General features: G+C 43.9%; 1 protein-coding gene across 1 annotated transcript in view; it reads left to right on the top strand.

The window, feature by feature from the left end:
* Positions 1-5789: 5789 nt before the first annotated feature.
* LOC147462287 (uncharacterized) overlaps positions 5790-25481 on the top strand; it is an 85052-nt gene continuing 65360 nt past the window's right edge. The window contains exons 1-3 of the mRNA XM_086483395.1: positions 5790-6067; positions 6166-7128; positions 7210-7257. Coding sequence (XP_086339521.1) covers positions 5861-6067; positions 6166-7128; positions 7210-7257 — 1218 coding nt within the window. The 5' untranslated portion in view covers positions 5790-5860. The remainder of the gene's footprint in view (positions 6068-6165; positions 7129-7209; positions 7258-25481) is intronic.

Raw genomic sequence — 25481 nt, 5'->3', positions numbered from 1 at the left:
ATAGCTGGGATTTTATTAATCAAAGTTGAAGTACTTGAAGGGCTCTACATGCATATCTTCACAGCTTATCAATCAGAGGTACGGATAAGAAGTTATGACAATTTTAAGTTGAGTCAGTAGCAGATCCGTACCGGATTGAGCACCTGCTGATAAAAGGTCAAAGATGAAAGGAATGCATGGGTCCAAAGTGCTCACTTCCAAGAGCATGTCGGTCTTTCCAATTTGTCAATCGGGGTTTCGATTGGCAAGATATGGCCAGTTTAGGGTGCCGGTTCCGAACGGCCCTGATCACCTTGATCAGTCCATCTGGTAATTTTTGAAGCTTCATACAGATTCTAAGAAATGGAGCCGTCAAAGTTAAATTTGTGGCAACTGATGGCCAGTATACAGGCTTAATGCAGTGCGGTGCCCGATATGTATGCCAAATGTGGGCCGATGTGGAAGCATTTTTTATAATATATCTAATGCCTAGCCTTGACGGACACTGATACTTGCATCTTGAAAGCTACGATGCCATTCAAAGCACCAGAATGGGCAACAAGGTGATATTGCTAGTCGAAAATGTTGGGAATTGAAGTCATGAGCGGCTTTGCTTTGGCCGGAATGTCATCCCTTACAATGGCCGTGGCCGCCCACTGGAGAAGCTTGGCAAGCTTGGCCGAAATGTATGCCTAAATGATGCCCGAAGGCCGCCCAAAGAAGCCAAAGTTACTATGGCCGACAATGGAGAATCTTGGCAAGCTTGGCCGGCATGTATGCCAAGTGTGGTGCCCTTACAAGGGAACAAGGGTCCTTTAATAGCCCAAATGGCCGCCCGCCCAAGCGAACCTAGAGGCTGCCCATTCAACTAATTGGGGCTTTTGTGTGGAAGGGCAAAACCCATGACACGCAAGTGCAATTGATGAGCGCAGGAAGGAGAAGAAGAAGACGTAGCACGCTGCACGGTGCTCGAATGAGCTCGCCCAAGAGACGAGAAATGCTCAACATGCTGGCACGATGCCTTTCGGCGCTGGTTCAGGCGAATTCTGTGCCGGCCCATCTACCTGCCTGCCACATCATCAAGTGGGTACCCATTAGCGACATCGCTAATGGGTAGGCCCTTTTTTAGAAAGGGGAAAAGCTCATGAAAGATATAAAAAGGAAAGGGGGGCTCTCTTTGAGATCTTGTGGAAGGCTCTCCCCTTCTTTTTGAGCGCTCTCTCTCTAGGAGGAATCCAAAGCTTTTGATTACATTAAACTTCCCTATGCTAATCGAAGCCTAATCCTAAACTCCTTACTCAAGCTAAGCCTAAGCTCGTTTTCCATTAAGCTTTCCGATGCTAATCCAAGCCTAATCCTAAACTCCTTACTCAAGCTAAGCCTAAGCTCATTTTCCATTAAGCTTTCCTATGCTAATCCAAGCCTAATCCTAAACTGATTACTCAAGCAAAGCTTAAGCTCGAATTCCCTACGCCAAAGCCTCAATCTTAAGCCAAACTAAGCCTAAGTTCGATTTCATTAATCATAAACTCATTAGCCAAGCCTAAGCTCGGTTTACCACAATATCTAAGCCCGTTCAAAACCGTAATTAATCCGGTAGCCATAAACTGATTCGGACCACCCAAGGCATTGGAAGTTGAAGGCAGAAGACAATACAAGGAAGTTTAATTGTGATTGTCTTGATTAGCACCTAGATTAAGACATGTTAAACTTTGTAAGGAGCATAAACGTTTCCATTACCATTTGATTAAGCAGGGATACTGTTGTTTATTTGGCTTTAGCTAAACTGTCTATTTTAAAGCTTTGTTCCCATTAATTGTGTCTGCTGCAACTCTTTTCCTCACACCGCTTACAGCCAGGGGCCCAGTGCCTTCCTGGCTCACCTTTCGAATACAAATCCCCCTGACACTGGTGATTCTATATAGTGGTTCTCCAAGGAGCCTAGAGTCAAAAAAATTGGTTGTGCAGTGGACAGTAAGCCGTTTTTTCACCATATCTCTTAGCTCATGCGTGTTTTTCACATGACACCTAAGAGAGAAAATGTTCTAAATGATGTATTTTATCTTTGATATAAAGGGTTCGGGCTGATTCATAACGGTTTGTGATGACATGAAATGAAATGCGCTTTTTATGCACACACGTGACCATAAACGAATCATGTGTGTAAATCATCGTGTTAAACATAATGAAATAATCATGGGACAACTTCATACATACTTTGTTAATCCATACATGCACTCATATGCGAAAAAACAATCACCAAGAGGGTGACTACTATGAGAAACGACATAGAGAGAGAGAGAGAGAGAGAGAGAGAGAGAGAGAGAGAGAGAGAGAGAGAGAGAGAGATGATGGCTATGGAGTTTAAAGCTTCTCACCGTGATTTAGAATCAATTAGGGACTGTCGAAAGGCTTCTTGCTTTGCCGCAAGAGAGCAATGATGAGAGCTATGTAGAGGTATCTGCCACGAAAGCTTCCGAAGAGTGCGTACACCGTGAAACGAGAGAGAAGATAATAAGCAAGTAGAGAGACAATATCCTTCTTCTTCTTCTCAAGAGAGAAGAGCTTATGGAGATGGTGATGAAGATCTTGCACCACTCCATTTAGTAGATACGTATAGCCTTGCGGTAGTAGACGCAACAGACATCACTAAAAACTCAGCACTCTATGCCAATTTATAGGTTTTGCAGCTGCTAGGAGTGTGCCCCAAGCTACAGGTAGTGCTAGTTCTCAGCCTGGATTAGCTTCCTGATTTTAGGAAAAAACTCCAGTCTTTTCTAAAAACATGGCATAGCTTTTGCTGGTTAACTCTCCCACTTATCATTGATTTTTTACAGCAAAATTGGCCATCTGAACAATATCTTGCCAACTAATGGAAACGGTAGCTAGACTATGCCGACTTTCCCATATTGCCCCGACGTATTTACGAGACCGTTTTTTATGAAAATAATTCTCGTAAAAATCCCATCTGGTCCGGTTTTTACTTCGGGTGATCATTTTTAAATCCGACGGAGACTAAAATCAATATTTTTATGTTTAAGTCATCATAAAAAGCACATTGCTTTTCAAAAACACCGAAAAACACGAAAAGATAAAAAATAGCGTAAAAAGAAAAATTTTCTAAAATTGATTCACGGGTTCCCCTCGTCCCCACTGGAATAAGAAAGCTGATTCGCTTTTCACTAAAAAGCACTAAAAATAATGAAAAGTTAAAAATAGACTTAAAAGCACTCAAAAAGAAGATTTTTACAAAAATTGAGCTATATCTTCCTTAGTGCACGTAGCCGACCTTGCTTTTTGCAAAAAAGCACCTAAAAGCATAAAAAGCATTAGAAAAAACTAATAATAGTGGATTTTTCCAAAACTTAACCAAACGTCCGTCTAACCTACTGGAACATGGAAATGACCTTGTTTTTTACGTTAGAACCTTCCAATACTATCAATCAAACATCTTAAGTCAAAATTTGGCAAAATAGATATTGAAAGCTATCTTTCTTGTTTTTAGAAGAGACCTAAAAATTGGGGCCATTACTACTGAATGGGGTGGTGGTGGACCTCCCAAGGGATTGAAAATTAATGGTGGTAGCTGAAGTGGGGGTCTCTGGAACCTCAATTGTGTTCTTGCTATCAAAAATTGATGGACTGCTCAACTCCAACCAATTGATGCATAACCCTTTTAGGAGCTTCTAGGGTTCTTCCCTGCTCTCTTTACTTAGATGAAAAACTTCCCCCTGCTTCTGTTCCTGGTCACCACTTGAAGTGCTAGCATCCAATGTCTCTGTCCTCACAATAATTGGTGGAAAGCCAGTAATCACCCCTACTTCAGGGATGTTATCCCCAAATCACCACCTTATCTATGATTTTGAGATTCCAGCGAAGAATCTCATCTTCTCCTCTGAAATCTGGTGCCATAAGTAATATTTGGTGGCTGCTCCCTTGAATCACTCATACATCTCCCCTTCTTCTACTACTTCTTCTTTGAGACCTTAGATATTGAATGACCTGATTTTTACAGTAGAATTACATGTATCCAAGAGCATTGCAGGCACCAAACGGTACCCTACTGACTTTGTATTGATGGATCATCAATGCAATGTTGAGTCTTATGTCATTAGGTAATGAATCAAAGTAAGTATCTAGAAAATATTTTGTTATATTCTTCAATCCCATCCTCCTTAGTAACCCTAGTCTCCATGAGACCCAATTAATCCCATTACCCAATTGGCCCACTGAATACTTTCCACAATGAGCAGGGTCGCCAAGTGTTATTGGGGCTCTAGGAGAATGCCAACACATGCATATGCTTTTACTTTAAGTGTATCATCCATAAGATTTATAAACACATGTTATTCAGGCACTAAATAAGAATCAGGAAACAAAAAGGTTATTGCACTACAACTAACAATAGATTACTTAGAATGCCATGAATACACAGTGCGCGAGGCTTCAACCTCTTTCTTCCACTTCATTCAAAACATTATAACATCTCAGGATAACTCTCAATTCTGATTTTAAAGAGGTTCCACCCTACATTACAAAATTAGTGATGCGTGAACCTACAAACACTTGACTTAAAGTAAGAAATATACTAAATATGGTTGTAAACAAGAGCTAGAGCAAGATTTCTCTAGTGAGGCTTGGTAGTTATTGTGAGAGTTTGTGTAGATATAACATGCCTACTCCTTGGAGACACAAGTAAACATGATAAACTTGGAGTTCTTCGATACAAGCGTGCTAGAAACCGATGAGTTGATGCCAAGATTCATAGTTACTCCTATGAATGAGAGGGACATATCCATCCCAATGTCGATGATGACACATCCATATGTGATGAGTAGTCTTGATGATGCAGTACATGCAGATAACAAAGGAAGGTTAGTACAGCTAGGTTTGTACATGTGTTCCAACATTTAGGCATCTCATGTATGACCTACTAGTGTCAAGGTCCAGCCTAGTAGCTACAGTGGGAGCTCCTATAGCAAGGATTGTCAGTCATATGATGACCATGACACTAGCATGATGCATTGTGGATCTATGGAGAACATACAAAGATGTCACTGTAGGCTCTAGTGTGGAACCGATATGACTGCATATAGATTGAGTGAGTGAGCTAGTGGGTGTATGTTGAGAGAGTCTCTCACCTATTTTCTTCTATATACTAGTAGTTTACCTATTGGTACCCATTTATTGACACATTTTCCTATAAATGGGAGGTTGTTGGGATAAAGGTGGCATTTACTTTGGCCCAGGATGGAACCAGATCGTAGGCCAGTTCTTGTCTTCATTACATCTTCCACTAACTATTCTGACGCCTTGGTGGTTACAAAGCTCAATCTTGTTGTGACTAGTTCCTCAACTTTTGAATTTTCAAAATGAGCTTAAAAGATTAGGGTTTGTACTTGGCCAGGTTAATTATAGTTCTCGCAATTAGTTTTAGGCTTTGTGAGCATCATAGAGTTACAATAGAAATCACCGAAATTCTCGATCAACTCCTAAGGCTTTCTATGGTTTACATATTGAGAATTACATTGGGCTTTCGTAAATGGGCTCTACTAGTTACAACCAAATAGTGGCTTGAGGGCAAAATGATGCAAAATTGGTGGCCATCTTTGGACCTTCCTGGACCCCTTTAGTTTGTTCCCTTCATCTTAAGACTCTTTAACGGTCGGACACATTCTCTTGCCAAAACCACTTCTTCTCATTGTAATGTACAAACATATTCAGTCTATTTTCATATTATCACTCAAATTCAAAGCGAAGTTTTCCTACATTTCTAATGGCCTCAAGAGTAAGTTGAGTACACTACACTACACAAGTCGCCCCAGCTCCTAGTTTTCATGACCTGATGAAGGAGAGCTGACACCTGCAAACCAAAAGGTTTATGGCGGGGGGCGGGTCGGCAGGAAACACAGAAGGGAGCTCGGGGTATTCGGAGTCTGAGGACGAGGGCGCCGACGATTATCGGCGAGGGGGATACCATGCAGTAAAGTTGGGGGACACTTTCAAGAATGGGAGATATATGGTGCAGCGCAAGCTTGGATGGGGTCATTTCTCCACCGTCTGGCTTGCTTTGGACGTGCAGGGCAATGTATGTTACTTCTCTCTTCTCGATTCGTCGTGCTTATTTCAGTGCAGGATGCTCTGTCGCTCTTTAAAAGCATTCTATCTTTTCATCTACCCCTGCAGCGTTATGTGGCGTTAAAAATTCAAAAAAGTGCCCAGCATTACACAGAGGCTGCCATGGATGAAGTTTCCATTCTTAAGCAGATTGCAGAGGGGGATCCTAATGATACAAAGAGCGTGGTCAAACTGCTAGATAGTTTCAAGCACAGTGGGCCAAACGGACATCATGTGTGCATGGTTTTTGAATACTTGGGAGACAACCTTTTGACACTGATTAAATGTTACAATTACAAGGGTCTCCCTCTTGAGACGGTCAAACACATTTCTCACCATGTACTGGTAGGTTTAGACTATCTTCATCGCCAACTCTCAATAATTCACACAGACTTAAAACCTGAAAATATCCTACTCCGATCTTCAATGGACCCAGAGAAAGACCCTCAGCTTACAATGAGAGGTCCATTACTAAGCAATGGTATGGATAAGCTGGGGATTAGCACAGAACACAAGAACATAAAGGTTGGAAGTACTGTTTCTAGATTAACCAGAAACCAGAGGAAGAAGCTAAAACGCAAGGCAAAGAAAGCTAGTATGATTGTTCGAGAAAATGAAGCGGAAAGGGATCAATGCAGTCATCATGAAAATGGGCAGGATTCAAGCTATCCTGATGCAATCAGCACACCAGTCAACAAAGGCTCCCAGAATGTCATTGATGGAATGGGAGAGAGCTCAGATGCTTGTCGAACTGAGAACTCGCGCAAGAAAGGTGTCCACTCTTGCCGTAAGAGACTCCTTACCTCTGCTGATCTCCACTGCAAAATAGTGGACTTGGGTAATGCTTGCTGGACATACAAACAATTTACAAATGACATACAGACACGGCAGTACCGCTGTCCAGAGGTGTTGCTTGGTGCCAAGTATTCAACATCAGCTGATATGTGGTCATTTGCGTGTATTGTATTTGAACTTGCAACTGGGGATTTTCTGTTTGATCCCCACAGTGGTGATGACTACGATCGAGATGAGGTATGATGTACTTGAGTGATGCATTCTATTTGCCAGCATAGCTACCTTAGTTTTTGTGATCACCTTAATACTTTTGGCCAGGATCATCTAGCTTTGATGATGGAACTTCTAGGACGCATTCCAAAAAAGGTGAGGAATTCTGAACAGGCACAAGATTGGAGCACAATACATTGTTTTGCTAGACAGGACGAGTATATGATGTATTGTTATGAATCACGAGGACTGGTTTATTTGATTATACTTGCAGTATTTATGTGCATTTTAGGTTTTGCAATGAAGAGTAGTTCATGGAACGTGTGTGTCTCTCTCTCTCTCTCTCTCTCGCACAAAAAGTGTCTGTATACAGTGTACAAAGAGATGTATGGGGATGCTCAAAGGCCTATGACCTAGCAGATATATATGATGGGAGGTACAATGTGAGAGCTATATATACATCTAGGTGGGTGCATAATGCCATGTGATGTGGCCATGGTCCAGATTGAAAAGGACCAAAGTTCTCACCCATGTTTGAAGGAAGGAATATTGACGCCTCTTGGAGGAGCCCACATAAGTATCTGTCACGTGACACATCCAACCCTATCTGTCCGTGGACAAGCTACAACACGACAAGGGTTCAATTAGTCCAGTCAATTTAGATTAGAAGTGATCTGGCACTTTTGTGAGTCTATTCGTAGACCGTGCATGTCTAGACACTTAGTGTAGATGCATATCCTCTGGTTGCACACAGCATGATCATAAGCATTCCCATAAGAATCCATTAGAATCCTTCAGTGGAATTTTCCAGTACATTTAGCCTATTTTACCTATTTTTGACATTTTTCACTTATTATTTTTAAGTGACTTTTGTTGGAAATTAGGTAAGATAAATTAAGTAAGTTTGTATATAAGCAAACCTAAACTAGCACTAATTGGCAGAAGAGGCAACAGGAGCCAAGCTCAGCAGGCAACTTCTCAAGCAAGACCTTGGCGGTTCTCCCCTCCAAGCAAAACTCAGCATCTAGCGTTTTCTTCATCAAGCACCATCGCCAAGCAAGTCCCAGTCCTTGGCGTTTTTACATCAAGATCTCATCGCCCACAAACTCACAGATACCTAGCGTTTTGGATTTGCAGCCCTAGCGTTTTAAACCCAGATCGCCCTCCACAGTAGCTGGCATTTTCAACCCTAAGACGTGCAGAATTTCAGCGACAAAGACCAATAGAATCAGCCCCAAAACCAACGTTTTGGACTGTAGCAGATTTCAGCCCATAGCGTTTTTGGATAGGAGATAAAAGATTGCAGATTTCAGCCCTTAGGTCAGTCTCGTCATCCCCGTCGTCATCGCCAACATAGCCTAGACTTGCATCAGTCACATGCATTCAGTTTGTACGAGTCTGTGCAATCATAAGTAGACCAATCTCGTTGACGAGAGTGGGACCTTCGGAGGAGAGTTTCACAATAGTCTCTGGTGTCGTATCTCTCTTCTCTCTCTATCTCTTAGTTTCATACACTTGCACGCACAGTGTCCATTTACTTTGCTGTGATCATAGCACTCTCTCATTAAGAACGGAAGGCTCTCCCTTCCATAAGAACAAAAAGGAACCTTGAGCACAGTTCGGAGCACTTATCTTGAGCAAAGCGCAAACATTCATTTCGCTGCACCTAACATTGGTATCAGAGCTTTGGCAGTGTTCTGTATCACTCAAGGAAAGAACCACAAGAATCACATAATTTTTTTTGCTTGTTGAGGTCGCACGAACCCAAGTTCGCTTGGGCGTGTCGATTCCTAATCGTGTTTTTGAAGAGTGACATGAATCCCAGGAAAGAAGGGCTTGTCCAGCCTCCCCTTGTGTCTCTTTTCACTCATTGAGAGCAGATCGTGTACTTAGCAGCCGGCCAATCGACCTGAGGTGGGAAAAAGAAACCTTGGTGTGAGCGCAAGGCCGCGAAGGGGTGCGCCCGCGGAAAAGAGCAGAACTCGGGTGAAGAGAAGATCCTTCTCAAACACAGATTGCAAGCGAAAGAAGAACCTCAAGACCCTCAAGAACCTCAAGAACTCAAGATCCCCAAGAACCTAAGTTCCTTGTGAACTTAAGAACCCAAGACCACAAGAACCCACAAGAGCCCACGACTTCAATGGATGGTCATCACTCAAAGCGTAATGGATACTTCGCTTGGAGGTGATGAGCATGAGAGAGACAAAGAAGAATTTTCCCCACCAGGAGGTTTTTCCGACCCTCCCCCTTCCCCATCTACGCAAAGGATTGCACTAACTCCTATGAGGCTTTGGACCAGATCTTTATGAAAAGAAACGAAGCAAGACAAACAGAAAGAATGGCAAAATTCGTGAATGCAAAGAAGAAATGGATCGCAGACACGTAGAAAGAAGAGCAGAAATGGAGCGCAAATACCAAGAAAGAATGGCAGCTGCCGTCAAAGACAAGAGCGGCCAATACATGAAAGAGTTCTTGCGACTCTTTTCTCAAGTTCAGGCACAGATGCAAGAGATTCGGGAAAAGGAGACTCTCTCACTCCCTTCTTCTCCCAAGCATGACACAAGATTTGCATGATTATGAGAAGCATGATGGATTGAATGATATTGATGAGCATGATGATTTGAATGCCAATGATTTGCATGATGATTTGGATGTCAATGACAAGCATGATGATTTGCATGAAGATGATGTGATTGTTCACAAGGATGATGTGTTAGTTGATGCTTTTTCTAGCGAAGCTAACCACGTTGCAGATTCGATCGATCACGAAGAATCGATCTTGGCTGTCGAGTCGAGGTCCAGAGAACCCCCAAAGGAAGATTTGATCGAACACGAAGAACTTATCTTGGCTCTCGAGCTTAGGTCCAAAGAACCCTTACAGAAAGTATTGTGTTCGAATGATTAGTCAACGCGCATTGTTCGAGTGTTTCATTCGTGATGCTTTCCTGTATTTTAATCACCGTCTATATGTGATCCCTTTTCATAGGCATGACATATTGTAGGTTGAGTATGTTTCACTCACGAATGAGCACGGATGTTTGTGGATTTCTCATGAAAAGTTGAAAAGTATGCATTCAAGGAAGTCACATTCCATCTCTTCCTTGGCATGACACAGTCGTAGAAAGAGCACAAGAACGTATGAGCACCAAGCATCGGCATGTCCATTGTGATTTTCCATAGTTGATTCATTTAGATAAGAAAGAAAAGATTTGATCTCATTGTTTACATGTGTTGGATGAATGGGTTGGCAATCCGTCTATTTGTTCATCTACATTGCATGCACAGTCTTTAGAGAAGACGAGACTTTTTCCAATCACTCTACATGGAATAGGTATGTTCTATGTTTTTGTGTTGGAAGTGGTTTCATGAATTTTCAGCCTTGGAGATTCTTGAAGAAGAAAGAAGCATGACTCTCGACGAAGTTGAAGCATTGAAGGAGCCTCAGAAGAGTGTCGCTTTAGGCGCGGCCCAGAGAAGCAGGCGTTGTAGACCTTTATGAAGTTCAAGTACCGCGCGACCCACACATCAGAGTGGGCCGGCGAAGAGTCCCTTTCAGGATTGCGAATGCTATTGACGATCTCCCTCGATGCCATACAGTTCGGTACCAATACCTCACTTTGAAAAGGAGGGGATGTCACGTGACACATCCAACCCTATGTGTCCGTGGACAAGCTACAGCATGACAAGGGTTCAGTCAGTCCAATGAGTCTAGATCAAAAGTGATCTGACACTTTTGTGAGTGTATTCGTAGACCGTGCATGTCCAGACACTTAGTGTAGATGCATATGCTCTGGTTGCACACAGCATGATCATAAGCATTCCCATCAGAATCCATCAGAATCTTCAAGGGAATTTTCCAATACATTTAGCCTATTTTACCTATTTTTGACATTTTTCACTTATTATTTTGAAGTGACTTTTGTTGGAAAGTAGGTAGGGCAAATTGAGTAAGTTTGTATATAAGCAAACCTAGACTAGCACTAATTGGCAGAAGAGGCAACAGGAGCCAAGCTTAGCATGAAACTTCTCAAGCAATACCTTGTCGGTTCTCCCCTCCAAGCAAGACTCACCATCTAGCGTTTTCTTCATCAAGCACCATTGCCAAGCAAGTCCCAGTCCTTGGCGTTTTTGCATTAGGATCTCATCGCCCACAAACTCACAGATACCTAGCGTTTTGGATTTGCAGCCCTAGCGTTTTCAACCCAGATCGTCCTCCACAATAGGTGGCGTTTTCAGCCCTAAGACCTGCAGAATTTCAGCGACAAAGACCATCGCCCACAAACTCACAGATACCTAGCGTTTTGGATTTGCAGCCCTAGCGTTTTCAACCCAGATCGCCCTCCACAATAGGTGGTGTTTTCAGCCCTAAGACCTGCAGAATTTCAGCGACAAAGACCAACAGAATCAGCGTCAAAACCAGCGTTTTGGACTGTAGCAGATTTAAGCCCATAGTGTTTTTGGATAGTAGATAAAAGATTGCAGATTTCAGCCCTTAGGCCGGTCTCGTTGTCCCCGTCGTCATCGCCGACATAGCCTAGACTTGCATCAGTCACATGCATTCAGTTTGTACCAGTCTGTGCAATCATAAGTAGACCACTCTCGCCAAGGAGAGTGGGGCCTTCGGAGGAGGGTTTTACAAGTCTCTGGTGTCGTATCTCTCTTCTCTCTCTATCTCTCAATCTCATACACTTGCACGCATAGTGTCTATTCACTCTGTTGTGATCATAGCACTCTCTCATTAAGAATGGAAGGCTCTCCCTTCCATAAGAACAAAAAGGAACCTTGAGCACAGTTCGGAGCACTCATCTTGAGCAAAGCGCAAACATTCATTCCGTTGCACCTTACTGTATCCCATTGGCCACAAAGAGTATGCAACAACTTAGTCCAAATAGGTGTCAAAGTGATGGATGTAGGGAAAGATAGAGCCCTGAATGTGAGCACAACAAGCCTTTCACATGGGAGAGGGAAAGGTCCAACTGATGACTTGTATCTGGAGTCATCTGTAGATTGCTTGGTCTATATCCCAATGAAGTGATCATGAATACCGGATATGTTGGAGAGCCCTGAAATTGCAAAAGCCATGCAACTATCCCTACATCACAAACCCATCATCAATGCATTTGATTAGCGAACAAACTGCCCTCCACATCGGGTGAGTGTCACAAATCAGCCTTAAAAAGTGAGGCGCATAACACAAATCAGCCCTAAAAGTGGGACGCCCTTCTCTTTATAAGCCAAGGTATCGGACGATTGAAAAGGAAAGATCAAACAAATGAAAGCCAAACGTCGGTCAAAGGAAAAGCCAAACGTCAGATAGTTGAAAAGCAAGAGGTATTTCAAGTGAAAAAGTCAAAGGTCGGAGTAATGAAAAACCAAAGATCGAACAACTGAAAACCCAAGTGTCACGTGCGCACTACACTTAGCCACGTCAAGCTTTTGCTACAGTGTAGCGTCATTCTTAGTTTAGCTTAGGATCTAGCCTGGCACCCTTGTGAGCCTATAGTTGGACGTGCATGTTTAGGCAGGTCATAGTTGCATACCCTCTCTTGCACAATACAGTCAGCTCGCATATAGGCATACAAAGCACCTCTTATTAGTGAGTCATCAACTTATTAAATAAGTGACTTTTCAGCATTTTATTCCCAAGGTCGTGAGGGCATTTTCAGCACTGCCTGACCCAGCTTTTCCTTGGTATATAAGGGACATGGGGGGTCACCTCCAAAGGGAGGAAGCAACACCAGCACTAGCAACACTTGCAATACAAGTACCTTCTTTACCTCAGCAGCCATCAATGTTTTCAAGCCTCTACACCAGCATTTTCACCCTCAATCAGCGATCAGCCCTTGAGCATTTTTGCCTCCTCGCTAGTACCTTGTCGCATCCTACAAGACCAACGTTTTTCAGCATCAATACCATCGATTCAGCCATCGGATTTTAGTCTTCATTGCCATCAGTTTGCAGATTTCAGCTCTATGATCCATCAACGTTTTCAGCATTCGAGTCCTTAGCTTCGCAGTGCCAAGCATCGATAGCAAGTACCCCTCAGCATCTTGGCAGCACCAAGCATCTCTAGCAGGTACCCATCAGCATCTCATGTCAGCATTTAGGACCATTGTATCAACATTGTGCAAGTAAGAAAAAGCAAGTACTTGCTCTGGCAACAGAGCAAGGGGGTCCTTGATGGTGATTGAGACCTCCCCGACATGGATTGGTATGCTTTGAGAAAAGCACACGCCTGATGCCTTGATACCACTGTAACAAATTTGGGCATCCCAAGTCTAGAATCTGTCGCGACACTATAGAGATTCCTTAAAAACAATTCATAAATTGAGAGAGAGAGAGAGAGAGAGAGAGAGAGAGAGAGAGAGAGAGAGAGAGTTGACACGGCCCGACGTAGTTCCGTGCCAAGAGAGATTTCTTTTATATTAATATGTGAGCAAAGTACAACTTCCCACGGGTGCTCGCTCTCAGACTCTGCGTCTAGATGCTCTGAAGAGTGAGACCCTTATTAGAGCTCTTTTATTCTGTAAGGTGCAGCGGAATGAATGTTTGAACTTTGCTCAAGATGAGTGCTCCGAACTGTGCTCAAGGTTCCTTTTATTCTTATGGAAGGGAGAGCCTTCCGTTCTTAATGAGAGAGTGCAATGATCACAACAAAGTGGATGGACACTGTGCGTGCAAGTGTATGAGACTGAGAGATAGAGAAGAGAATACGACACCAGAGACGTAAAATCCTCCTCCGAAGGCCCCACTCTCTATGGCGAGAGCGGTCTACTTATGATTGCACAAATCTCTACAATGCTTGGACTTGCCGACGATGTCGACGACGATGAGGACGACGACGAGATGGGCTGAAATCTGCAAATCTTCTATCTGCTGAATTCTGACTCTGTGTCGGTGACGATGTCGATGGCGACAATGCGACGACAACGTGCTGGAATGCGGAAACTGACCGTGCGGCGAGGAACTGCTGCGGGAAGGTGAGATCTGCGAGGTTCGGGACTTGATCTGCGGTGTCTAAGGGCTGAAAATTGAAAACGCTAATGGTTCTTGATGATCCGTCGCGGTAAATCTGCAAAACGCTGGGGCTGATCTAAAAATGGCTCTGCTGTCGCCGGATGGCCTACAACTGCAAAACGCTAGGTCTCTTGTTGAGTCTTTAGTCGCCAGAGATCTACAAAAGCAAAAACGTTGGCTGATCTGGTCCAAAAATGCTAGGTGGTTGCTGTGGAGCAAAAACGCTATGCTGTCACATTCCATGTCTCTTCCTTGGCATGACACAATTTCCGAACAAGCACACGAAAGTATGAGCACCAAGCATGGGCATTTCCATTGTGTTTTGCCACAGTTGATTGCTCTAGATCATAAGAGAAAGATTCGATCTCATTGTTTGCATGTGTTTGATGAACGGGTTGTCACTCCGTCTCTATGTTCATCTACATTGCATACACAGTCTTTAGCGAAGACAAGATTTTTTCCCTTCACTTTACATGGAATGGGTATGTTCATGTTTTTGTGTTGGAAGTGGTTTCGGGAATTTTCAGCCATGGAGATTCTTGAAGAAGAAAGAACCAGGTCTCTAGACGAAGTTGAAGCAAGGAAGGAGCCACTGAAGACTTTGTGTTGCTTTCGGCACGGCCCAAAGAAGCAAGCGTTGCAGACCTTTATGAAGTTCAAGTACCGCACGACCCACACATCAGAGTGGGCCGGCGAAGAGTCCCTTCCAGGATTCCGGAGGCTATTGGCGATCTCCCTCGATGCCATACAGTTCGGTACTGGTACCTCACTTTGAAAAGGAGGGGATGTCACGTGACACATCCAACCCTATGTATCCATGGCCAAGCTACAGCATGATCAGGGTTCAGTCAGTCCAGTCAGTCTAGATTAGAGGCGATCTGGCACTTTTGTGAGTCTATTCGTAGACCGTGCATGCCTAGCCACTTAGTGTAGATGCATATCCTCCGGTTGCACACGGCATGATCATCAAGATTCCCATCATAATCCATTAGAATCAGTTAGGGGAATTTTCCAGTGCATTTGGTCTATTTTTCCTATTTTTGGTATTTTTCACTTATTATTTTTAAGTGACTTCCCAACAAAAGTAGGTAGGGCAATTATGCTAAGTTAATATATAAGCAAACCCAAGTTAGCATTTTCTGGCAGAAGAAGCAGCAGGAGCTCCCCGCTCAACAGGCATCTTCTCAGCAGGAACCCCTCAAGACCACAAGTGTCACGTGACACATCCAACCCTATGTCTCCATGGACAAGCTACAGCATGATCAGGGTTCAATCAGTCTAGTCAAGTCTAGATTAGAAGTGATATGGCACTTTTTGTGAGTCTATTCGTAGACCGTGCATGCCAAGGCACTTAGTGTAGATGCATATCCTCTGGTTGCACATAACATGATCATCAGTATTCCCATCAGCATCCATCAGAATCCTTCAAGGGAATTTTCCAGTGCATTTAGCTATTTTCCCTATTTTTGACATTTTTCACTTATTAATTTAAGTGACTTCCCAACAAAAGTAAGTAGGGCAATTTTGCTAAGAAAATATATAAGCAAACCCAAGTTAGCACTAAATGGCAGAAGAGGCAGCAGGAGCACATGCTCAATAGGCACCTTCTCAGCAGAACCCCCCAAGTGACCTAGCGTTTTTGCTCCCAAGCAACAGCGTAGCGTTTTTGGACAAGACCACAGCAGATCAGCCTAGCGTTTTTGCATCTGCAGAATCCCGGTGATAGAAACACCAGAATTCAGCCCTAGCGTTTTTGGTTGCAGATCATAGCCCCGGCGTTTTGCACCTTCATCGCTACGGAAAGTCAAGTACCAACAGCGTTTTCAGTTTTCAGCAGTTAGACTTCGCAGATCAAGTCCCGAACCTCGCAGATCTCACCTTCCGGCAGCAGTTCCTCCCCGCACGGTCAGTTTCCGCAAGGTTTACAATTTCAACCCGGAAAACACAGATTTCAGCATTTGCGTTTTCAGCGCGTCGTCGTCGCATCGTCGTCATCAACATAGAGTCATAATTCAGCAGAAAGAACATTTGCAGATTTCAGCCCATAGCGTTTTTGGACAGCAGTAGAAAGATTGCAGATTTCAATCCTTAGGTCGACTTCATCATCACCGTCGTCATCATCGGCATAGTCTAAGTTGCATTAGTCCATTGCATACGCATTGTACCTCTTTGTGCAATCAAAAGTAGACCACTCTCGCCGACGAGAGTGGGGCCTTCGCAAGAGGGTTTTACGTCTCTGGTGTCGTATCTCTCTTCTCTCTCTATCTCTCAGTCTCATACACTTACACGCACAGTGTCCATTCACTTTGTTTGTGATCATAGCATTCTGAAACTGGCCTGTTTAATCCAAAAAGGGCGGTAGACCTTAGACTTAAACCTTATTTGCTTTCACCCATTTAATTTGTCGTCCACTTTACCTGTACTTTCAAGACACAACAAAGGAGAGAATCTACAGCACGCTGAATTCTCTGGTTTCTGCCCTGAAAATGCGCCAGATCACCTGTACAACAGTCCCCTCGCGTCCCCAAACCTCCGGGGGGTATTAGGGTCCGTTTAGGGCCAAAACCCTAAACTTGCAAAATACACAGCAGGCTGTAATTCACTGTTTCGGGCTCCGTTTTGCGTGCCGGTCGCATCCGTAGCAAGTCCTCGAGCTCCCGCACTTGTAGGGCTACTTGCCCTTTGAATCGGACGAGATTTCGCACGTGAAACCTTGCGGAATCACCTGTACCTGCGGGGGATTAGCCGCTAGCTAATCCAGTACCTGTGCAAGAGGCTCTTGCCTCGGCAATCGCGCATGAACCCACATAATTGTACATTGGTCAAATGAAAAGCCCACTAGTGGGGTATAACATACTGCTCGTAGAGGAGAGAGAGGGCAGTGCGTAGCATGCAGGGCATCACTCCTGGCACCGCACTGTACATAAGAGGGAAAGGAAGCACTCCATAGCTCTTAACTTGTGACAGACTGAAAATGAGCCCTCTCCTCTCTAAAATCAGCGCCCCCTCTTCATGCATGAGGAAAGTGCACAGAAATGTGCCACTTGGCACATTTACAGGCTATTTCCCGTTTCGGGGTTGCCGCCTAAAAATCTCCCGAACGGTTGCCCAATTGTCCTCATTGCAGAGTAATAAAATGTTCCCCTGTCATTCCGGAGGTAATGACGCGAACACATTTTCAGGTCCCAAAGTAGCCGTTCCCTGAATTTTAGGAGATGCTGCCATTGTATCTTTCTAGGTCATCTGACCCTCTTTGTACACTGTAGCCACACTAAGAACTGAAATGTAGCCTCTATAGCAAAGGATTCCACTTTGGCTAGTCAATGACCCCACTTTGACTAACCATAGTTCTTGTCCAACCTTAGTGCTCTCTTGCCCTCAGGCCTGGACTCCCTCTGAACAGTTCCACACTAGCTATGCAATGTAGGGCAATTAGATTTCCCGAGGGGTGTTTCCAAAAAGTGAAAATGAATAAATAATAAGAAAGAAATCAACAAAAAGGATAGATAGTAGTCACACGCTGGTGACATACCCCCCTCTTGAAATCTCAAACGTCCTCGTTTGCATCTATGTTGTACATGCTCACAGTCAACACTGGTGTATTCAACACTTGTCGACACATGCACGACACATACATGCTCATTGTCAACCCTGGTGTATTCAACACCTCGTCGACACATGTATTGCTTGCGTGTGAACCCTGTCCCAATGACATAGTGGTAGCTTCGCACTCTGCCATTGCTTTGAGTCATTGAGCATACCCAAACCGACAGTTTAAGAATGCAGTTACACATGTACCCTTTAATAGAAGCAATTACTGTATCCTTGACAAACTGACAAGAAATACTTACTTCTATAGCACTAACCAAACTTTTGGACATTCTGTAAGAGCAATTGCCAAACTGACAATCTGTACAGCTCTTACATTCATGTAACATGTACTTCGTTTGAGCTCACTTTAAATACCATGTACATCATTTCTTTCAGAAGCCATTGTCACCCAGACAATCGATGTAGCTTTGAAACTCAAGGGGTCAAGGTAGGTTGCAAATCGAAGGCTTCAAGGTAAAGTGATAACACAGTTGGTGACTCTGCAAGTTCACCTTCTTCCATCGACTTAGCATCCATTGGTGGATAGTTTCTGAACTTTACCAAGTAACGCCTAGCAACCTTGCCTTTCACTTTTCTTTCTTTATGTGCCAAAATTTGTTCCGGGACCAAGATCTCGTCAAGTTCCTCGACTTCCGGCTGATCTTCAACTGGCATATCTTCTGGCACATCACCCACATAGGGTCTGAGAAGACTCGCATGAAACGCATTGTGAATCTTCCAACTCTCAGGCAATTTCAGCCTATATGCAACATCACTAATTATGTCGCATACTTGAAAAGGCCCATAGTAACGCATGCTGAGCTTTGGAAACAGTCTTTCCTTGCCCTTCATCTTCTTTAACCTTGCCTTTTCAAAGCGTAGAAGCACCCAATCACCAAGTGAAAATACCACCTCACGACGGTGACGATCAGCTGCTTTCTTTTGCTTTGCCTGAGTCTTTTCTAAGGCCACTTTGACCTTCTTGTACATTTCATCCATGTCCTGAACATACTTGTCTGCTTCAAATATCTTGTCCTTTGTATGCAGTATGGGAGGAACTTTCTTGCAACCTTCAACTATCTCAAAAGGTGCCTTGCCAGTTGATGAATGCACTGTATTATTGTATGCATACTCCACCAATGGCAAATACTGCTCCCACTTTCCTTTATGCTGTGACAGAGAGCACTTCAGTAGATCTAGGACAATAGAATTTGCCTCTTCTGACTGCCCATCTGTTTGAGGATGAAATGACGAAGAGAATTTGAGCGTTGTACCCATATTCTCAAACAAGCCTCTCCAGAACAAACTTGTCATGCGTGGATCACGGTCGCTAACAATCGACTGTGGCATGCCATGATACTTGAAAATATTGCTCATAAATAAGCGTTCCATCTGATATGGTTTTATCTTCTTCCTGACAGGAATAAAATGAGCCTGCTTGCTGAATCTGCAAATGATGGTCCAAATACCATCGTTTCCTGTCTGCGTTCTCCGAAGATCAAAGATAAAATCCATAGCAATACTTTTCCATGGTTTATCTGGAATAGGTAGTGGTTGCAATAGCCTTGGTGCCTTTTGCCTGTCAAACTTGACCTTCTGGCATATTAGGCATTCTCGCACAAAGGCATCCATATCTCTTCTCAATGTAGGCCAGTAGAAGAATGTCTCAACCGCTTTAACTATAGCATCGATACCACGATGCCCTGCATACGGTGGGACATAACTCTCTTCCATAACTTTGCGTCGCAATGGCTTTGTGACACAATCTGCCATGCATCATCATGAACCCATCTTTGAGAAGATATGTTCATGACGTTGTCCATCCATTAACTGCTCGAAGACCCTTGCAAAATCTTCATCATTTGCATACTGTTCCCTCATATCATCAAGCTCATGATGATAAGGAATTGACACAGCTGAAATTTGTGGCTTCCTTGACAAGGCATCAGCCACAACGTTCTTCTTGCCTTCCACATGCACAATCTGAAAATGGAACATGGACAAGATATTTGCCCATCGCATATGCTTCTCAGATAACTTTGCCTGTGTTAAGAAGTATCTCAAGGTCTGGTGATCTGTTTGGACAACGAAATCTGCACCTAGCAGGTAGTGTTTTCAACTTAAGAGCGCATGAATCACGGCCTGCAGTTCTTTTTCATAGACTTGCATAGTCTTTTCTGGCCCTTGCAATATTCTACTCTCATAGGCTACTACCCTGCCATCTTGCATTAGCACTGCACCAATGCTACTACCACAGACGTCGCACTGGACCACATATGACTTCCTAAGATCTGGCGACACAATGACTGAATCTGAAGTCATCTTTTCCTTTAAGAGATTAAAAGCTGAAATCTCTTTTTGTGTCCATCTAAGGGTGACTGCCTTCGTTTGAAGAGCATGTAAAGGTGAAGCAGTCTCAGCGAAATTTCGGATAAACCTTCTGTAATAGGAGCATAGTCCCAAGAAGCTTCGGACATCATGCACCGTCTTCAAATCTGGCCATGACTTGATCGCTTCAACTTTTGCAGGATCCATTCTGACACCATCCTTTGAGATAATGTGTCCGAGAAAATGAATCTCTTCCGGGAAAAATTCACTTTTCTTTGCATTGATGAGCAACCTATGGCTACGTAGCTCTTTGAACACAATGGCCAAGTGATGCCTATGCTCCTCTTCATTCTTTGAGTAGACTATCATGTCGTCAAAGAATGTACCAACAAACTGCTGGTTTGGATGGAAAATTCTGTCCATCATCCTATTGAACGTAGCAAGAGCATTTGTGAGACCAAAGGGCATCACTAGAAATTCATAAAGGCCAAACATTGTTCTAAAAGCAGTCTTGTGCACATCCTCTGATCTAATGCGGATCTGATGGTACCCACTCTTTAGATCTATCCTGCTAAACATAGCTGCTGCTCCTAATTTGTCCAGAATATCATCAATTCTAGGTATAGGGAACCTATTCTTGACGGTATTCTTGTTCAGTGCACGGTAGTCGATGCACATACGCCATGAGCCATCCTTTTTTTTGCACCAACAACATTGGAGAACAGAATGGAGATGAACTGGGCTGAATCAGCCCCTTTTCTAACAGCTCCTGTACTTGGCTCATTATCTGTTTCTGTTGAGCTGCACTAACCTTGTACGAAGGCTTATTTGGTGGGCTACTGCCTGGCACCAAATCTATCGCATTTCAGCCACCTGTTCTTGCACCTTAGGCACAGGTTGTGGAGATTGCATGTTCTCCGTCAAGTGTACAGGTGTTTCCATTGACTCTGCAGTATGAATCACCTGTGCTGGAGCCTTAACAGGCTTTTGAATATGATCCAGTGACCCAACTTGCTGAGACGGAAGAGGAGGTTGCAGAAAGGCTAAAAACCTCGGGTTGTGCATTACTTGTGTGAACATAGCCACAACAGTAGCCAACTGGGTCCTGAATATATCATCATCCGTCTGTGGTGGTCTTGAAGACTCACCCACTTCATGTGTCTGTTGACCCTGCGAAGAGGAAACCTCTTCAGTCACATCATACGGTCTGTCAGCCATAATTGCAATTTCCTGTGTCTGGTCTATGATCCCTTGTGTCTTCAAGCCCAAACTGACCAAGGCTCACTTCTATGGAAAAAAGTGATTTAATCCCGGCGATGGAACCATGAAACCGGCCTGTTTAATTCAAAAAGGGCGGTAGACCTTAGACATAAACCTTATTTGCTTTCACCCATTTAATTTGTCGCCCACTTTACCTGTACTTTCAAGACACAACAAAGGGTAAAGGGATACAGGCTGCTAGATTGCACCTGTATGAGAAGACCGACACCGGATTGGCCCCTAAATAGGCGCCCCTTTCGGTATCTCTTTATTCTTTAAAAGAGGGAATAAACGCTGTGGTTCCCTACAAGCTGCCCCGCACAACCTTGGCTGAATTTCAACTGTTCTGGCCCGATTTCGGCAGCATAACTGTACTAGGATCCTTCACAGTCAGTATTCCCACGCATTGGATGACTTCCCCGACGCATACGGACACTTTGCAAAACCTGGCGAGAATCTGCAGCACGCTGAATTCTCTTTTTTCTGCCCCGAAAATGCGCCAGATCACCTGTACAACGGTCCCCTCGCGTCCCCAAACCTCCTGGGGGTATTAGGGTCCGTTTAGGGCCAAAACCCTAAACCTGCAAAATACACAGCAGGCTGTAATTCACTGTTTCGGGCTCCGTTTTGCGTGCCGGTCGCATACGTAGCAAGTCCTCGAGCTCCTGCACATGTAGGGCTACTTGCCCTTTGAATCGGACGAGATTTCGCACGTGAAACCTTGCGGAATCACCTGTACCTACGGGGGATTAGCCGCTAGCTAATCCAGTACCTGTGCAAGAGGCTCTTGCCTCGGCAATCGCGCATGAACCCACATAATTGTACATTGGTCAAATGAAAAGCCCACTAGTGAGGCATAACATACTGCTCGTAGGGGAGAGAGAGGGTAGTGCGTAGCATGCAGGGCATCACTCCTGGCACCGCTCTGTACATAAGAGGGAAAGGAAGCACTCCATCGCTCTTAACTTGTGATAGACTGAAAATGAGCCCTCTCCTCTCTAAAATCAGCGCCCCCTCTTCATGCATGAGGAAAGTGCACAGAAATGTGCCACTTGGCACATTTATAGGCTATTTCCCGTTTCGGGGTTGCCGCCTAAAAATCTCCCGACAGGTTGTCCAATTGCCTTCATTGCAGAGTAATAAAATGTTCCCCTTGTCATTCCGGAGGTAATAACGCGAACACATTTTCAGGTCCCAAAATAGCAGTTCCCTAAATTTTAGGAGATGCTGCCATTGTATCTTTCTAGGTCATCTGACCCTCTTTGTACACTGCAGCCACACCAAGAACTGAAATGTAGCCTCTGTAGCAAAGGATTCCACTTTGGCTAGTCAGTGACCCCACTTTGGCTAACCATAGTCCTTGTCCAACCTTAATGCTCTCTTGCCCTTAGGCTTGGACTCCCTCTGAACAGTTCCACACTAGCTATGCAATGTAGGGCAGTTAGATTTCCCGAGGGGTGTTTCCAAAAAGTGAAAATGAATAAATAATAAGAAAGAAATCAACAAAAAGGATAGATAGTAGTCACACGCTGGTGACACATTCTCTCATTAAGAACGGAAGGCTCTACCTTCGATAGGAACAAAAGGAACCTTGAGCACAGTTCGGAGCACTCATTCTGAGCAAAGCGCAAACAATCATTCCGTTGCACCTAACAAGCAGCTGGCATTTGCAGTTTGTCTCATCGCCAACACACATTCACCCTAGCGTTTTCTCCAACAGTACCTCCCCTAGCCTTGGCGTTTTCAACATTGCTTGGCCGCCAACAATCCCCCAAGCCTTGGCGTTTGCAGAGTCCCATGATCGGCAACATTCCCCCATGTTCAACATTTTTCACTGACGCTAGAGCAGGCAGCCCAGCGTTTTTGGTTTTCAGCCCATTTGCAGCAGTTGGTTCAGCGTTTTCAGCAAGCATTAGAAGCAACAGATTCAGCCCTAGTTGGTTGCAGAAGACCCCCATTTTCAACCCTCGAAAATGCAGCCAAAACAGTCATTTTCAGCCACCCAAAACAGCCCAAAGATTAGAAGATTTTCAGCAGATAGAAGACCACAGATTTCAGCCATAAAGTCGTCGTCGTCATCACCGTCCTAGGTTGCATCAGTCCATTGCATCGTCATTGTACCACTTTGTGCAATCATAAGTAGACCACTCTCGCCGACGAGAGTGGGGCCTTTGGAGGAGGGTTTTACAACGTCTTTGGTGTCGTATCTCTCTTCTCTCTCTATCTCTCAGTCTCATACACTTGCACGCACAGTGTCCATTCACTTTGTTTGTGATGATAGCACTTTCCATTAAGAACGGAAGGCTCTCCCTTCCATAAGAACTAAAAGGAACCTTGAGCACAGTTCGGAGCACTCATCTTGAGCAAAGCGCAAACAATCATTCCGCTGCACCTAACACTCTTACTTCCTATTATGGTTACAAAGAAAACATCTTTGCTGCATATGAATTTGTGCGCAATATTGATACTGCCTACCAACAAGTAAAGCAAGCGATTCTTCGTACTCGAGCAGCAGAAGAGAAAAGCAGACCAACACAAAGGACACTTGATCTTGAAAAAGGATAATATGTCCTACTTAGGTTTCAAAAAGCTAGATTGAAAAAGCGGGTCGGAAAAGTAAAAGTTGTTAAACTTTCCCATAGATTTTACGGCCCTTTTAAGATTACAGATAAAGTCATTTAAGTGACTTTTAGATTGGATTTGCCTTTTCATTGGCGCATTCGTAATGCTTTTCATGTAAGTCTCCTCCGACCATATGTTGGACCTTCTCTAGTGGCGCTAGTGCAAGAAGATCCTCCAGAAGTCGAAGAGACTGAGGAAATCCTTCAACCTGAACAGATAATACATCACTCTGAGAGACAACTAAAGTGTGGGAGCCTACTTCGAAAGTATTTAGTCAAGTTCAAGAATTACATCCCTTTAGATGCAAAGTGGATGACTGAGCCTGATCTCAAGGATTACCCATACATCTTGCACAGTTATGTTGACGCTCTACAGTTGAGGTCAATTGTTTAGAACCAAGAGGGATGTAACAATGTCAGACTTTGTAAATAATTAGTTTATTTACGAGGAAATAATTATCTAATTAGTTGTGTGCACATCAGAATAGAACTAGCAGTTCTAGGGCCTCAAGTGCGCCCAAATTTGGGCCCGAGCACCTCAAGGAGACCCTAGCAGAAAATACCCTGAAGCCTTAGTGATTAGGAAATCGGGTCTTCAATAAAGGGGTTATAGCAGCCTCAGATTTCAGGCTTAGAAAAATGACGCGCGCCAGTGCAAGCACATGAATGAGATGGGGTCCGTAGAACAGTAACCCTAAGGCCTGAATGATTTTTACGGCTTTACGACAAGTCAGTTAAAATATTTTTAAATTGTTTATGCTAGACCAAATGGCTAGACAAGTGCGAACAGGCAATGCCAGAACGGTGCCGGTACGGCATTGCGCTGGTGAGCAGCTAACATTTCATTGGTTGCATCCATGTGTGCAGTTGTGATTCAATTTGCACATTTCATTAATAGCTTATGAACTTTTAAATGTGAAAGTTGAAAGGTTTTTAAGTTATTAAGTAAGTGTGCCAAGTGGCACACTTACCAATGCAAACTAGCTCTCACTCTCACTCTCACTCTCACCTTCTCTCTCTTCCTAGCGTCCCCTTCTCTGGCTGGCTATTTAGGAGCACCCCCTCTCCCTCTTCACAGGTTGGTAGTGCACCTATCCCCCCAAATGTGAGCGTGCTCTACGCACCGGAGCTCTCCATTGAAGTTAGAGAATCAGCTCTTGTGGTGCATGTGGAGTCGTGGAGCTCCCATCACTTAGAACAAGGTTTCTCTTGATCATAGGCTGTTGTGGGGGAAGATTCATCGCGAAAAAGTAGAAGGAAACTCTCTTTCTTTCACGCCTAGTTGTTGCAAATTCTCTATTTTCAGCCCCTAATCTCCTCCATTAGGGTGAATTTCAGCAAAGCACTCATAGAATCTAGTTCTTCTCTACCTATACTACGCGTACACTAAGCTTGGTGCGATTCCATTGCGAAAAACGTCTCTATTTCGGCATTGGAACGTGCTCATGTAACATTTTCAGGTTATGTGCAGAAAATTACAGCAAGCATGTGTGCGTGCATTTTGTGTGTTTCTCCCTTGTTTTTCTTGTAGGAATGATTATGCATAGAGGGATAGCGGTTGCT

This window comes from Adiantum capillus-veneris, chromosome 2 (genome assembly GCF_014529385.1).
Source record: "Adiantum capillus-veneris isolate H3 chromosome 2, ASM1452938v2, whole genome shotgun sequence".
Lineage (NCBI taxonomy): Eukaryota > Viridiplantae > Streptophyta > Polypodiopsida > Polypodiales > Pteridaceae > Adiantum > Adiantum capillus-veneris.
The sequence above is the reverse complement of the archived record's forward strand: the minus strand, read 5'-3'. Positions and strand labels throughout refer to the sequence as shown.